Source organism: Sarcophilus harrisii, chromosome 4 (assembly GCF_902635505.1).
Source record: "Sarcophilus harrisii chromosome 4, mSarHar1.11, whole genome shotgun sequence".
Classification (NCBI taxonomy): Eukaryota; Metazoa; Chordata; class Mammalia; order Dasyuromorphia; family Dasyuridae; genus Sarcophilus; species Sarcophilus harrisii.
The window spans coordinates 269,910,404-269,926,412 of NC_045429.1; the positions used below are offsets into that span (position 1 = coordinate 269,910,404).

The 16,009-nt window shown below is 45.2% G+C and overlaps 2 protein-coding genes across 2 annotated transcripts in view; both read left to right on the plus strand.

Moving 5' to 3' along the window:
• Nucleotides 1-28: 28 nt before the first annotated feature.
• Nucleotides 29-9,733, plus strand: MRPL2 (mitochondrial ribosomal protein L2). The gene is made up of 7 exons (XM_031964826.1): nt 29-184; nt 1,943-2,111; nt 8,008-8,149; nt 8,331-8,446; nt 8,550-8,660; nt 8,933-9,006; nt 9,469-9,733. Exons 1-7 carry the CDS (start codon nt 113-115, stop codon nt 9,679-9,681), a joined length of 897 nt encoding a protein of 298 aa, XP_031820686.1. The 5' UTR covers nt 29-112; the 3' UTR covers nt 9,682-9,733.
• Nucleotides 9,734-10,426: 693 nt separating this feature from the next.
• CUL7 (cullin 7) overlaps nt 10,427-16,009 on the plus strand; it is a 28,856-nt gene continuing 23,273 nt past the window's right edge. The window contains exons 1-5 of the mRNA XM_031968620.1: nt 10,427-11,622; nt 11,986-12,140; nt 12,257-12,778; nt 13,202-13,340; nt 13,511-13,707. Of these exons, the coding sequence (XP_031824480.1) occupies nt 11,019-11,622; nt 11,986-12,140; nt 12,257-12,778; nt 13,202-13,340; nt 13,511-13,707 (1,617 nt within the window). The 5' untranslated portion in view covers nt 10,427-11,018. The remainder of the gene's footprint in view (nt 11,623-11,985; nt 12,141-12,256; nt 12,779-13,201; nt 13,341-13,510; nt 13,708-16,009) is intronic.

The following is a 16,009-nucleotide window of genomic DNA, read 5'->3' on the forward strand; positions in this document are numbered from 1 at the left end:
TTCCTGGAGACCCGTCCCTCCGGCGCGCACTAGCGTGGGCGCCTTCCTTCAGCGTCACGGGACTGGGGCCGTGAGTCATCGGACGGCGCTGCGGCGTGGAGAGCTGACCGTCATGGCCCTGCGGGCGCTGTCCCGGGCTCTGGGCGCCCTCAGCCTGGCCGCCGGCCCGCGCCCTGCAGCCCAGGTAACCGGCCCGCGGGAGTTTCAGGCTGGGGGCCCGGCCGCCCAGGCCTGCAGGAGCGGGGGGTGACTTGGGCGGTGGGGCCCCTGCTGTGCACGCCCGGCCCGCTCTGCGGGGAGCCGAGTCCGGAGTCCGCTCCTGCCCTTAACCCCCTGTGCGACCTCGGCCGCGGCACTCATTTCTCTGCTTTGGGCCTGGTCTCCTTATCGCCAAAATGAGGCTAATAGTCCCACCGTGTCCTGCCCATGCTGAGGAAGTCCAGGCTGCTGCCCGGCCCGCCAGAGCCAGGAGGAGCTGCCGCGCCGGTCGGCGCAGGGGCGGGGGCTGTGTTAACCTAGACCCGGCACGGCCCGAGTTCTGATTCTGCCTCAGACATCGACTAACTGGGGGACAAAGAACATAGCGCTCAGCCTCTCGCCCGGCTCAGTTTTCTCATTTGTAACATGGGGATGACAAGGGTACCCACCTCACAGGGGTCTTGTGAAGGCCGAACCAAGTGAGATGATCCATGGAAGCGTTTTGCAGAGTATAGTGACGTGTTGAAAGCCTTCTGCAGCCAAACGGTGCTATTCTAGGCTTAGCGAGAAAGTTCTGGGTAATTAGGAAAGATTATCATCATCTTTATTATTAGCATCTAGTTACTACGACAGTGTCTGGTCATGTAGCATGTGTCGTAGGCTTGGCTGTATGTGACACTGGCAGGTGCTGCAATGCAAAGAATTGGAGTGCCCGAGTTTAAATCCAAGTCCACTTATTCATTTATACAATGAAGGAAAATTAAACTAAATAACCAAGGTCCTAGTTTATAATGGATCTGGGTCTAGTAGAAGAGACTCCAGGGACAAAACATACTTCATAAATATAAATTATACTTTAAAATCTGTGAAGTAATGTCAAAGGATGCACCCACCTTTAACTGAAACAAATTATCCCCTCTGCACACCTTAGTATGTGATAATAATTTGCTATGGCCTCAAATTTTCAAAACCTTATTACATGGTGATAAGGCCTTTTTTCTAAGATAGTTAGGCTGGACCTTAAACATCAAACACATACTTCATTACAGACATTGGCCTGCAATTGTAAACTTTACAATTTGGTGGTGCAGGGGTTAGAATGCTAGGCCTGAACTCAGGAAGACTCAATCTTTGTGAGTCTGGGCCTCAGAGACTTACTAGCTGTGTGACCTTGGGCAAGTCACTTAACCCTATTTGCCTCAGTTCCTCATTTGTTTAAAAAAAAATGAGCTGCAAAGGAAACGGCAAATCACTCTGGTGGTCACACATGGGGTCACAAAGACTCTGACATGAAATGACTGAACAACCACCACCACTGTATACAATAGAAATAAAATCATTAATAAAAGCAATAACTAATTCAGAGGAACAAAGTACTTATTTTATTGCTGAGTATGATAATAGAGTAATAAGAATGACCTGGACAGGATGGATTCAATCAGGAAAGGTCCTCCAGATTTCCTGGAAGAGATAAAAGTTATGAGTCAAGTCTGGGAGGAAGTAATAGAAAAGGGTAAGTTGTGTGTTGGGGGATACTCAAGACAAATATCTTTCTGTATAGAGTATCTTCATAGTATAAAGGATAGGATTCTGGGTTCATATTAGAAATTAAAGTAGAGAACTGGCTTGGGAATCTTTCAAGTAGTGATGTGCTATGAACTGAAAGGAACCTATTACCAAATGCCCTTCTCTGAAGAGCTTCTCTGATTCCTTGAGTAAATGGAGTTTCTCTTTTTGTCTCTAGGTAATGAGCAATGTCTTCTTCCAGCCTTCCTCAGCAGGAATGCTTATTGCCTCTCGATCTTTCCTGACCTCTGGAATCCTTAATGCAAATATTGTTTCCTGGAAGAATCGTACCAAATATACCATTACACCAGTGAAGAAGAGGAAGTCAGGGGGTCGAGACCACACAGGTAAGAATAACATTAGGTATGGTGGAAGCATTTGGGGGAGAAATGATAGTGAAACCTTAAAGCCTAATTAGCTCATTTTCCTTGGTCCTTATATGGGACTGGGAAAGGTACTCATTGTCTACTTATTGAGGCTTACTGTATAACAGAATGCTGTACTAGATAATGGGTCATGGCTTTCTATATATGACATGGTGAGTGTTGGAGTGAATCGTCAAAAGACTTAGATCTAAATCTTTGCCGTACTGTTTATTCAGTAAATGACCTTGGCAGATCATTTAAGCTCTCTTCTCTGCTTCTGAGCAAAATGGGAATAATAATATCCCCTTCTACATCAAAGTGGTTGTTGTGACCTTAAAACAAGATCTTATATGAAAAGTATTTGTAACAATGAAACAGCACCTAAATTATTAGGGCCTCTGAACACTGGGGAGCTTATATAGTTGAAGATTCTTCTTCTTCTTCTTCAACAGCAGTAAGGGTTTAAGTGACTTCCCAGGTTCACTCAGGTAGTAAGTGTCTGATTCTGGATTTGAATTCAGGTCCTCCTAACTCCAGAGCAAGTGCTTTATCCACTGTACCATCTAGCTGCCCTAATATAATTTCTTTAATATATAGAAGTGGTAAGGTTTTTCCAGTTGGGGGGGGAGGGGGAGAAGTGGGGGAAACACATTGGATTTGGATTCCACAGCTTTGGGTTCAAATGATCATGGGCAAATCAGATAAATTTTAAGATGCCAACACCTGGGGCAGCTAGGTGGTACAGTAGATAGAGCACCAACCCTGAAGTCAGGAGGACTTGAGTTCAGATTTGGTCTCAGACACTTAAGACTTCCAGGCTGTGTGATCCTGGGCAACCTGAAGTCAGGAGGACTTGAGTTCAAATTTGGTCTCAGACACTTAACACTTCCAGGCTGTGTGATCCTGAGCAAGTCACTTAACCCTAATTGCCTCAACAACAACAAAAAAAATCTCAACATCTTCATTAGTAAAAGGATTTAGAATAGATAACCCTTGACATCTATTTCAGCTCTGAATCTGTGATCCTATTTCAGTGACCTGAGATGTCAAGATGGATGGGCAGTAATACTTATACTGATGCAGACTTGCTAGAAGCAACCAAAATCATCATCACTGCTCACCCCACCTCTACTACTTAGTGATGAGTCTCTTATTTTTTAGGCTTGTCCTCTGCTAACAGACATACCATCTTTGCCTTGGTCCTAGAGTTTATGCTCTGATAGCACAACTTGTGAGAACTGGGTCATCTCCAAGTCAGAGAAATGAGTAATCAAAGAATGAATAATTATAATGCAATTTGTGAACAAGTGCAAAATGAGAAAGAGTATAGCTAAATGGCACAGTGGATAGAGTTCAATCTGGCCTTACTTACTAGCTGTGTGACTCTGAGCAAGTCATTTAACCTGTTTGTTTCAGTTCCCTCATTTGTAAAATGAACTGGAGAAGGAAATGCAAACCACTCCATTATCTCTGCTAAGAAAATCCCAAATGGGGTCACAGAGAGTTAGGCATGACTGAAAACAACAGACTAAATAGCATAGTGCCTGGAAAATGTCTTGTAAATGAGTGATCACAATGAGACGCGATTAGTCAGGAAAAGCTGGATTAATCAGGTATTGTTTCTAAAACCTATCCCTCCTCCAGACTTCCCTATTTGAATTTTCCTTTTCTAGAACCCCCATTCTATTTAGTAATCTAGATCCTGCCCACAGTACTTCTCATGTTTGTCCCCTTATTCTTTCATTCATTATAACTACCCTAGTTCAAGCTTGTCTCTGCTGGCCCAGCCTAATTTAATAAATTCTGGCCTACAATCTTGTTCCATTCCAATCTGTCCTTCACAGTACTGTCATGTCTTCATATACATGGGTCATCTTTCCTAAAAACTTTCAGATGCTCTTCATTGTCTTCTGTATTTCAAGTGACCTATTTTTTCATTGATATTAGTATGAGTTTCACAGGCTAAATCATAAATCTGTCCAGGCTTCCTGATCAGATGTTGCTTCTCTTCTGCAACTTTGTTGGTAATACATTCATATCCTCCATCTGCTTCTCAGTTGACCTATAGATAATCTACAACTTTAATTTTTTTAGATATTAGTATTCTGTCACTTGCAACAATATAGAATCACTAAAAGAATATTTATGTTTTAAAAATTTATGTTTGTTTCAGAGGAGAAACTTAAGGTCATTAAAATCACTGTGCAATTTCCCCAAAGTGATTCAACCCATTCTCTTCTTCCGCTTAGGTCTGAGTACATTGAATTTGTCCAATTATATATGGATGGATGTCTAGGTGATGTAGTGCAAAGCATAAATTGTGGGTCTGGACCCCTCCCATATGGGGTTGAGTAACTGAATGTGGGGGTTGCAAAAAATATGGCACTAATAAAAGATATCAAATATTCTGTCAAGATTTAATTCTTTATGTAAAAGTAAGCAAGCACATCCATCTAGTTAGTCTGCAAATTTGCTTTTGTTTGTAATAAATGAAAAAATTATATGTATATCAAAGAACTTTTTGAAATAAATATCTTTAAAATTTAATATTAATAAATGTTTGATTTGTATATCTGTTTTTATATTTATATATTTCTCAGGCAAAAAGGAGTCATGAGTGGAAAAAATGTATGAAGCCCTGATATAGTGGATAGAACCCTGGTCTTAGAATCAGGAAGAGCTGAGTTTGAATCCTGCTGCAAATATTTACATGGATAGCTGTGTGCCTGGACAAGTGACTGAAGTCTCAGTCGCAGTCTCAGTTTCCTCATTTGTAAAATGGAGATAATAAGAGCACCTGTCTTCTAAGGTTTTTAGGAGCATTAAATGAGTATAGAAAAAACTTTTCAAATAAGCACTATTTAAATATTGATAGACCAGCTCTGTGGGGTTATCTCTCCAGAAGCATATGAAGAGATAATAGACATTTTTTATCTACCTGGTTTTTTCTGTGTGATAGTGAACTATTTTAAATAATTGTGTATTATTTAGGAGGCCCTGCAGTGTTACAAGAGCCCGAAAAACACTACAGTGGATAAAGTGCCATGCCTTGAATCATTAACCTGAGAGTTCAAATCTGGCCTCAGATACTAGTAAGCTGTGTGACCCTGGACAACAAGTCACTAAAGTAACCCTGTTTGTCCTAGTTCCTCAGCTGTAAAATGAGCTAGAAAAGGAAATAGCAAACCATTCCAGTATCTTTGTCAAGAAAACCCTAAATGGGGTCACGAAGAGTTGGATGCAACTGAAAAATGATTCAACAACAAGAAGCAGTGCTACATAGCTAGATATAATCAGCAAAAACTTATTTGCAAACACAAGCATCTAAGGAGGAAGTTACACAACAGACATAATTGCATCACTGGCCCACTTATCACTGACTACAATAGACATCCTCCATGATGGTGACAGACATCTTTCTTTATATCTCCTTGTTTGATGTTAATAATCAAAGGGTCATTGTCCAGTCACCTTTGTTATTAAATCTTTTCAAGAAATAATGTTCTTTAGTTAAGCCTGCCATCACTTGTGTCTATCTGTTCCATTATTTCCATTCACATGAGCACTACTTGAGTTCATCACCTCCTTCTTAGACATCTACAGTTGATCTCCCTTCTCTCTAGTTTGTTCTCAACACAGCTGATGGTTCTAAAACAGTTCTGGCCACATCATTCCCCTTCTCAAAATTTTTTCAGTAATACCCTATTGCCTTTTGTCAGACAGCTGAGTGGTATAAGGATTAGAATTACCAGGTCTACCAGTTCAGAAGAGTCATCTTCCTGAATTCAGATCTGACTTCAGATACTTACTAGCTGTGTGACCCTGGGCATGTCACTTAATCCTGTTTGCCTGAGTTCCTCATGTATCATGCTAGAGAAGGAAATGGCAAACCATTCCAGTATCTCTGCCAAGAAAACTCCAGATGGGGTTACAAAGAGTCAGGCACAACTGAAAAACAACTAAATAACCATTGATTCCTCAGCTTGGCATTCAAAACTCCTCACAAACTAGCTCCACCTTGCTTTCCAAACATATTTTATATAACTCACTTCATGCATTTGAAACTTCAGACAAAATGCCTTTTTTAAAATAGTTTTTTATTTTCAAAATATATGCAAAGATAGTTTTCAATGTTCACTCTTGAAAACTGTGTTCCAAATTTTTTTCTCCTTCCCATCCTTCCCTCTAGACAGAAAATAATCCCAGTATATTTTGAATGTATAATTCTTGTATATACATTTTCACAATTATGCTGTACAAGAAAAATCAGATCAAAAAGGAGAAAGAAAAAGAAAACAAAAAGCAAAGAACAACAAAAAAAAGGTGAAAATATTATGTTGTGATCCACCATTCAGTCCCCACAGTTCTCTTTCTGGATGTAGATGGCTCTCTTCATCACAAGCCTATTGGAATTGGCCTGAATCACTTCATTATTGAAAAGAGCCATGTCCATCAGAATTGATCATTGCATAATTTTCTTGTTGTCGTGTATAATGTTTTCTTGGTTCTACTCACTTAACATCAGTTCATGTAAAACTCTCCAGGCCTCTCCGAAATCATTCTGCTGATTGTTTCTTATAGAACAATAATATTCCATTACATTCATGTACCGTAATTTATTCAGCCATTCCCCAGCTGATGGGCATCCATTCATTTTCCAATTCTTGGCCACCACAAAAAAGGTTGCTACAAACATTTTTACACATGGGGGTCCTTTTTCCTTTTTTATGAACTCTTCATGATACAGACCAAGTAGAGACACTGCTGCATCAAAAAGTTATGTACACTTTGATAGCCCTTTCCATATTGCTATACAGAATGGTTGGATCAGTTCATAACTACACCAAAAATGTATTGGTGTCCCAGTTTTCCACATCCCCTCCAACATTTATCATCTTTTCCTGTCATTCTAGCCCACTTGAGAGGTGTATAGTAGTACCTCAGAGTTGTCTTAATTCAGACTTCTCTGATCAATAGTGATTTAGAGCATTTTTTCAAACTAGAAACGGTTTTAGCTTCTTCATTTAAAAACTCTGTTCATATGCTCTGGACCATTTAACAATTGGAGAATGGCTTGTATTCTTATAAATTTGAGTCAATTCTCTATATATTTTAGAAATAAGGCCTTTATCAGAACCTTTGTATGTTTAAAAAAAAAATTCTCAGTTTTCTCCTTCCTTTCTAATCTTATGTGCGTTGGTTTTATTTGTACAAAAACTTTTATTTAATATATTCAAAATTAGTCATTTTGCATTTCATAATTACTCTAGTTCTAATTTGGCTACAAATTCCTTCCTTCTCCACAGATCTGAGAGGTAGACTATCCTTTGTTCTGATTTGCTCAATAGTATCACTATGTCTAAATCACGAACTCATAAATGCCTTTTTGTTCATCAAATCTATCAGTCTTTCACCTGTTCCCATGCATAAAATATATATGCCTTCCTTGTCTCAGAGAACACTTTACTTTCTTTTAGGCTCAGCTCAGAAGCCATCTTTCTTAGAAATGCTTTTCTTGAATCCATGTAGAGAGTGTTCTTTCCTTACTCAAATCTTATCTTGTGTTTATTTCTTTGGGTATATATGCTATATCCTTCTAGCAAAATATAAGTTCCTTGAAGAAAAGGAAGTTAATATTTGACTTACAGTTGAGAGCATTCTGGAGGAGGCAAGTTTTGAGCTAGGCCTTAAAAGAAATTAGGGACTTTAGCTAGCATGTAAGAGATAAAAGATGTAATCCCAATAAAGGGAATAACACGGTTTGTTAGTCTGAGGCATTCTTTCCCTGTATCCCTTTGAACAAGACCTCTATCCATACAAGTAGTATAAATTTTTCTTAAACTGAATTGTGTTAGACTTTTTCTTCCCCTTCCCACAGGTCGCATCCGAGTGCATGGGATTGGTGGAGGCCACAAACAGTGTTACCGGATGATTGACTTTCTTCGGTTTCGGCCGGAGCAAGAGGCCAAGCCAGGGCCTTTTGAAGAAAGGGTCATTGATATCTGCTATGATCCCTGTAGGCAAGTATGAAGTATAGGTTTTAAGGGGGTCAGATGAACTGAAGGGAAACATTCAGAGCCACTAGAGTAACACAGAGGATTGACAGTGCTTCTAAAAAAAGGGGAGGGTCTCCAGAGATGGGACTTCTTCACAGATAGACTAGATGATCTGCCTATGTATCCTTCACCTCACTTCACTCAGGTCGGCAGACATTGCCCTTGTGGCCGGGGGCAATAGGAAACGTTGGATCATTGCCACTGAAAACATGAAAATAGGAGATGTCCTCCTTAATTCTGACCACATTGGCCGCATGGCAGGTGAGAGAAAGTCACAGCCTGGGGTGAGGGTGAAAGGTTTGATTGGTGGTCTGGTGAGGTGATGTGGTACATAGTAAGGATTTCCAATTAAACTGTGTTTTAGTTTCTGCCCGGGAAGGAGATGCACATCCTCTGGGAGCCCTGCCCATTGGGACACTGATCAACAACCTGGAGAGTGAGCCAGGTCGGGGTGCCCAGTATATCCGAGCTGCAGGTATGAAATTAAGGATGGGTAGAGGCATCTGAAACCATTAAAGGGATAAAATGGGAAAGTCATTTTCCATAATCAAGGCTAATAGCTAAGGAGAAAAAAACCAAGAAACACAAATAAAGGGAACAGTTCTCTTGGAAATACCATGAGTATGTGATCTGTTGCCAGGTTAATGTTTTGTCCATGCTGTTGCCCCATATGTCAATTCCTGGGTTGTGTGTTATAGTCATGTGGTATTTGGGGGAAGATCTGAGTTGGGACTGTCTCTTACACAGGTACCTGTGGTGTGCTTTTGCGGAAGGTCAATGGGACAGCCATTGTCCAGTTGCCCTCCAAGAGGCAAATGCAGGTATGTGTAGGGGAAAGGGAGAGAGCCTGCACAAAAATTGGTAATGAATGTATCCTTTCTTGGATCTGATGTCTCAGGGTCCTGGGATCCTCCACAGCTTCCATGTATCCTATTTTAGTACATCCCCACATACCTACAAGCTGTGGTTGTCCTTGGGTCTTTGCTCATTGAAAATGAGTGAAGGGGAAAGATTTTTCTCTTCATTCACTTTACAGTGAGTCTTCCCTGTCCCTCCCAATGCCTTACTTCTATCCAAGTCTGAATTCATTAGTGCTGCTCTTTGTTCTGGCTTTTGTTTTTTGTGTTTTTATGGGGGGAGGATGGTTGGAGGTTTCTTTTCTTTTTTTGGCCCTGTTGGTTTCTTTCTGTCAAGTTGAGCCTATGCTCTTGGCTGGCCTTCTCCAGTGTGTAAGTCTTCCCAGCCATTTTCTCCATTGTATCTCTTTCCCATTTCTTCTTTAGGTGCTAGAGACATGTATGGCCACAGTAGGCCGGGTGTCGAAGGTAGATCACAATAAACGGGTCATCGGAAAGGCTGGACGGAACCGCTGGTTGGGCAAGAGACCCAATAGTGGGCTCTGGCAACGCAAGGGAGGTTGGGCTGGCCGAAAGATCAAGCCCCTACCCCCCATGAAGAGCTATGTGAAATTACCTTCTGCTGCTGCCCAGAGCTGACCCTGATCTTTCTATTCCCCTGCCTCCCAATAAATGAACCCTTTGGACTGGTTTCTGTCTTCTTTTTGCCGTTGAGGGACAAGAGGAATAGTCCAGTGGTGTTGGGGGCAGAAGCCGGGTGTTAGAGGAGGGGAAACGTGCCAGTGGCATTGAGGATAGAAGAAACATACCAGAAAGATCGGGGATAGGACGTGCAGGAGTGTCGGGACTGGAGGGGGAATGTACCTGCGGTGTTGGGGGCAGGAAGAGGAACGGACCAAGAGTACTGGGGGGTATTGCGGGGTGTTGGGATGGGGATGAGGGAGGGACGTGCTGGGAAACCTCAGGGACGGGAAAAGAGGGTAGTCGGAACATGGGTTCGCCCCATCTGCTCCTTTCACCCCCACCTAAGACCTTCGGCTTTCCGTAGTGCTCTCTAGACAAAAGGAAATGAGCCACTGACGGGGAATTAACGGGAGCTGGGAAGGGCCATTTCTCGCCGTGTGCGGCTGTACCGCACCTGGGTTCTCGAGAGCGGTTAAACGCGGTCTGGACGAAGTGCTCTTCCAGTCCGGGATCATTCCGAGTCCTCTCCTCCCCGTGGCAGAGCTATCCCAGATCTGGGGATCTGACCCTCGCGCCCAACCCCGGTCCAGTCAGTACACACCTCCTCCTGGTCCGGGAGCGTCTCGGCGCCGGAGTGGCATTACGCAGGCGCATTGGGTCCCATCCGAGGAACGTTCCATCCTCGCTCCCCTCCTTCCCGCCCCCCCACCCCACCCCTTTTGCCCTAGGCTCTACTGCAGGTCTGGTCCGGGCGAGTGTCTTCCCCTGCGACCCTACTCCCTCCTGTGGGCTTCTGCATCCGCCACACCCTGCTTCCCTCCTTCCCTGCCGGTGCCCCAGCTATTCTATTTGCATGAATCCTCCTCCTCTCGGTGGTCCCTTCCATGAGCCAGCCCTCTCCCACTCCTCCCCTTCCCATTATCATTTCCCCCTCTTCCCCAGGGTTTTATTTCCCGGGTCAAGCTATTATCATGTTTCTTAATCCTTGAACAAATGGTATATTATCTTCTCAAGTTAGATTCCTCAATTTACCTTCCATAATCTCTCAATTGTAGCTTCATCCGTCTGGCAACTGAAACATTCCGGTAACATCCTCCTGCCCAAACCTACCGCAGCCCCACACCCTTATGCCTTCCCCTGCCCTGGATCCCTGGTTCTGGGCTCCTCTTCCCTCTGTCCTGCTGAGAGAAGTCAGTTCTGCCCCACAGTCTCCACGTCCCCACAGAGGCTCACTTCCCATGAGCGCTTTTCCTCACCCCGCTCCTTTCCTTCCTCTGTTGTAGGCGCCCAGGATGGTGGGAGAACGCAGAAGCAGGGACCTGCTGGTGCCCCTGGGCCCACGGCTGCAGGCGTACCCCGAGGAACTGCTGCGGCAGCGCCAGGGCCACGATGGGCATCCAGAGTACTTGATCCGTTGGACCGTCCTTCAGCGCGGGAAGGAGGGCGGGGTGGGCAGCGGCAGCTCCATAGAGGGCAAGGCGGAGCACATCCTCATGTGGCTCTCTGCCCCCGAGGTCTACGCCAACTGCCCCATGCTCCTTGGCGAGCGCGCGCCAGCCAAGGGGCCCCCGCACGAACCCGTGGGCGGCGTGGGCGCCTTTCCCCGGGATGCCGGGGGGCTGGACGAAGCCTCGCTGGGGGAGATGGCCGCAGACGTGCGAGGACTGGTGCGTCGAGCCGCCCGGCAGCTGGATGGGGGGGGGGGCTCGAGTCCCGCGGCCTCGGTGCTACACACCATCCACGTGCTCAGCGCCTACGCCAGCATCGGACCCCTGGCTGGCGTCTTCCGGGAGACGGGAGCCTTGGACCTGCTCATGCACATGCTGGGCAACCCCGAGTCCCAGATCCGCAGGAGTGCCGGGAAGATGCTGCAGGCCTTGGCAGCCCACGACGCTGGTGAGGGCCAGCGGGGAAGGAAAGGGGCGGCGGGACAGGAGGCAGGACACCGGCGGGGCCCGGGATGGGGCCCCTTGGCAGAGGAGGGTGTCGGGTTCATCCGAGCCGACGCCCACCCACTGAAGGAAGAGGGGGATGGCCAGAAAGAGAGTTTAGAACTGAGCGGCCAGATGTGAGTGCACAGGTTATTGTGTGAGGCCGGGTCTCAGCCCTCAGAGCCCGCTGGTCCCCGTGAGCCCTTTGGCTCCTGGTTCTGCCGGAGGGTGGAAGAGAGAGAGTGAGAAGCAAGTGATGAGAGAGAACCGGACAGAAGGCGGTAAATGGGCTTTTGGGCCAGGATGCAGAGCAGGGCTTGTGTTTTAGGGAGCAGGGCCCATGTGCTCCTGTCACTGAGCCAGCAGGATGGCATCGAGCAGCACATGGACTTTGACAGCCGCTCCACTCTGTTGGAGCTGTTTGCAGAGACCACATCCTCCGAAGAGCACTGCATGGCCTTTGAAGGGATCCACCTGCCCCAGGTAACCGGAGGGGGTGCGGGCTCAGGCTGGGCTTTTGTCCTCCCTTCTCTGGCAGTGTGCTTGGAAGAGGCAGAGTGGGGAGGTCAGTGCCCTGAGCCCCAGTGTTTGTCCTGCAGATCCCCGGAAAGCTGCTCTTCTCCTTAGTGAAGCGTTACTTGTGTGTCACGTCACTCCTGGACCAGCTAAGTAGCAGCGTGGAGCCAGGGTCTGGGGAGTGGGGAAACCGGTGCTCCCCTAACAAGTCCTCCAGTGTGGAGAAGAGCCGTGGCCAGAGGGAACTGGAGTTTAGCATGGCCATGGGCAACCTGATTTCAGAATTGGTTCGGGGCATGGGATGGGACCGGGGCCCGGGGAGGCAGCCTGCGTCTCCCCCTCGGCCCGCCCGGTCTATCTTTCAGCCCAGGTCCTCTGTGCCGAGCACCATCCTCCCCACCCTGCTTCCCCCTGCTTCCCCCAGGAGGCCGAGCCGGGCCTTCAGGCCTCGGTCCGAGTTCTCGAGCCTGAGTGGCTATGCGGACTACGTCCAGGAGACCCTGCAGCCAGGGATGCGCGTTCGAATGCTGGAGGATTATGAGGAGATCAGTGCCGGGGACCAAGGCGAGTTTCGGCAGAGCAACAATGGAATGCCCCCTGTGCAGGTCTGTGTCAGTGGGTTGGAACTGGTGGTCTCGAGGGTGGGGCGGAGGAGGTAGAATAGCATCCCTGGAAAAGAAAGAAAGACCCCAGAGAAAGTAGGGGAAGGCTAGAGAGGGACTCTCTCCCGACCTTGTCCCAGGGAGGGAGAGTAGCCGTTTGGAAAAGATTGAATCCCTGAGAGGCCAGATTCCTGGTAGGTGGAAAGGAGACAGAAACAACCGAGTATACTGCTAATTCCCTTCTCTTCTCATTTGACAGAGTTTGGGTCCTTTGTGTGCTCCTTCCCTAGCCTCCACTCTGGGGAGAGCTGCCAAGCCCCGGATGTTTTAGTGGCTGATGGGAAGGGGCCTTACATGCCCCAGGTCTGGGCCTCTGTTGCCCCCCTGGCCCAAGCGACTAAACTTCCTCCACTCTTCACACTCCAGGTGCTGTGGCAGTCGACAGGCCGCACATACTGGGTGCACTGGCACATGGTGGAGATTCTGGGTCCTGTAACTGAGGACAAAGTTACTATTGAGCCAGAGAAAGGAACTGGGGGCAGCAGGTGCCTGGCCCCAAGTATAGGTGAGTTTGGGGAGACAGGCATTCCCAGGGGAGTAGTGTATGAGGGAGAGGCTTACCTAAGTTAGAAGAACAGTAACCAAAGAAAAAGGCTGCCCCTGAGCTGGTCTGACTGTGACCAGTATCACATTCTCCTGAACAATTGGTCAATACTTTTATGCTTGTGCCAACAGCACGTCCATTCTTAGAGTGGAAACCTATTGTGGGACTGTATCCTCTGCCGTACCTTAAACCTGAGGCTCAGAGCAACACAGAGTCTGGGTGCCTGAGCCAGGCCGAATGGTGGGAACTTCTTTTCTTCATCAAAAAGCTGGATGGGCCTGAGCAACAGGAGTTTCTCCGGCTCCTCCAGGAGAACCCGGATGGGGAGGTATGTTGGGCTTAGGAGAGGACTTGTTACAGAGGTGGGGCAAAAGGAGATGTGATAAGAGAAGCTATAGACAAATCATTCAGCAAGGTACTTGATTCCCACAATATCATGGTGGGTTTAGATGGTGAGATGTGGACTAGATGATAATATGATAAGTTCAGAAATTGTTAACCAACCAGACCCTCTCAGAAAACTGGTTGATGGGAAGTTATTTAAGGCTGTGTTCTTGACTCTTTTCTTTTTATTCTAAATAAGGTGATATTTAATAGGGATAGTAAGTCTGAAGTTCTCAAGGTAGCTTCAGCAAAATAACAGGACAAATGTAGGATATCAGCAACACAGAGTAATCAAAGTGAAAAATATTTTGGGCAAGTAATTTTCCTCCTCTTCTAAAATGAGGAAGTTGTTCTAGAGAAGCCTTGGAGAATGTAAATTTAATTTAAATTTAAGGTTTAAATTTTAATTTAATTTAAATCTTTTTTATTTGTGGCAATTGGGGTTAAATGACTTGCCTAGGTCACAGAACTAGTGTCAAATGTCTGAAGTCACATTTGAACTCAGAACCTCCTGACTCCAGGGCTGGTGTTTTATCCACTGTATCACCTAACTGCCTCTAATTTAAAACTTTTTAATAAATCATTTAAAATTTTGTATCCTTATTCTGAGGGAGTCATATGACACAGAATCCCAAAAAGTGTACGTGGTCTTCAGCTGCATTTAAAGAAGCATAGTGTCCAGAATGAGAGAGGCATGATTGTCTTAATGTACTGTGCTGAGCTTTTATCTAACTACATCTGGAGTTTGGAGTTCAGTGATAGGTCAGGATATATCCTGAAGAGACATTCACAAACTAGAACATATTTAAAGGACAATGGAGTACCTGACATTTATGAAGAACCCTGAATGTGGTAAACTGCTCAGCATACATTATCTCATTTGATCCTCCTAAAAAAAAAACCCCAAAAACCAACCTCTTATTATACCCATTTTACAGATGAGGAGACTGAGGTTCAAAGAGATTAAGCAACTTGTCCAAGGTTGTACAAGCTAGTATCTCAGTCAGGATTTGAAATTCAGGTCTTCCTGACACCAATTTTTGTGCTCAACACTTTATATTATTCTGTCTCTCAATGGAGAGAACTCTGAAAAGTTTGTCATAAAAGGAAATGTTGAAAGAATAGGAATAGCAATCAAGTTTGCAGAAGAAGTGGTGGAGCCTAGTTCTCTACTACTCTTTTTCCACAGTGATCTAAAAAGCTCTTAAACTTTTTCCACTCATAATCCCTTTTCACCTAATAAATTTTTATACAACTCCAGATATATAGATGTTTAAAATAGGCATACAAATAATTTACTGATAATAAGTTATAATTTTATGACCCCTCACATTCAGTTATACAATGGGGTTGCAACCCACAGTTTGGGAAGCTTTGATCTACAAAATGCACAGAATTCTTGAATTCTGATCAAGAAAGCCAAGAAAGAGTCCCAGTGAATTATTTTTCCAGTCCATGACAGCTTAAAGTGACAGGAAGATGGGTCTGTAGATCCTGGAACAGGATCTGACCAGGAACATGAGACATGGGATTGAAAGAGGACACCAGGAAAGGAGGAATCAGAGCCAGAGAGATCTCCAGGGACCCCAAACAAGCCCTTGAGGCAAGAACCCCCTATCCAGTTCCAGTTCACTGATCTAGGATGGAGAGGAGCAATTGCTGTTAACTCTAGATGAACCCTGTACTGAACAAGGGACTGTTTAAGAGAATGTAGTTCTATGGCTCTAAGCACAGAAGCATAGCAGGAACTAAATTCTAGCTTTTAACTCAGGAACTAAACCCTCAGTGAAGTAACCAGGGCAAAAATTCCAGACCAAAGGGTAACCATCACTTCAGTTGTTCTAAACCTTCAGAACCTCTAAGCAGGCTAAGTGAATGAATACAGCAGCATTCTGTAGATACTTCCAAACAAGGACAAGCTAACAGACCTGGAACTGATAAAGAAATTGCAGAGCTCAGACAAGGAGAGCTGAGAAGAGACCTCTCCCTAAATCATACCCACTTTGGGAGCACTGAAAGCTTACAGGCCCCCAGACTGAATTGTGAAAGCAATAGGACATAAGAAGAAAAAAACTCAGGCCAGACATCCCAGCCACCCCCAGGAGCCAGCACTAACATCAAGTCCAAAGTAAAAAAGCAGGTTGGAAAGCATTAGCAATTTAAAAAAAAAATTAGCCATAAAAGACTGCTATGATAAAAATAAATACTGAAGAAGATAATAACTTGAAAACATCTACAAACAAAGA

Excerpts from the sequence above, each read along its gene's own strand:
- MRPL2 (XM_031964826.1), top strand. The coding sequence starts at position 113 with ATGGCCCTGCGGGCGCTGTCCCGGGCTCTGGGCGCCCTCAGCCTGGCC. Across the intron at positions 185-1,942 it reads GCCCGCGCCCTGCAGCCCAG|GTAATGAGCAATGTCTTCTT; the intron begins GTAACCGGCCCG and ends TTTTGTCTCTAG. Across the intron at positions 2,112-8,007 it reads AGGGGGTCGAGACCACACAG|GTCGCATCCGAGTGCATGGG; the intron begins GTAAGAATAACA and ends CCCTTCCCACAG.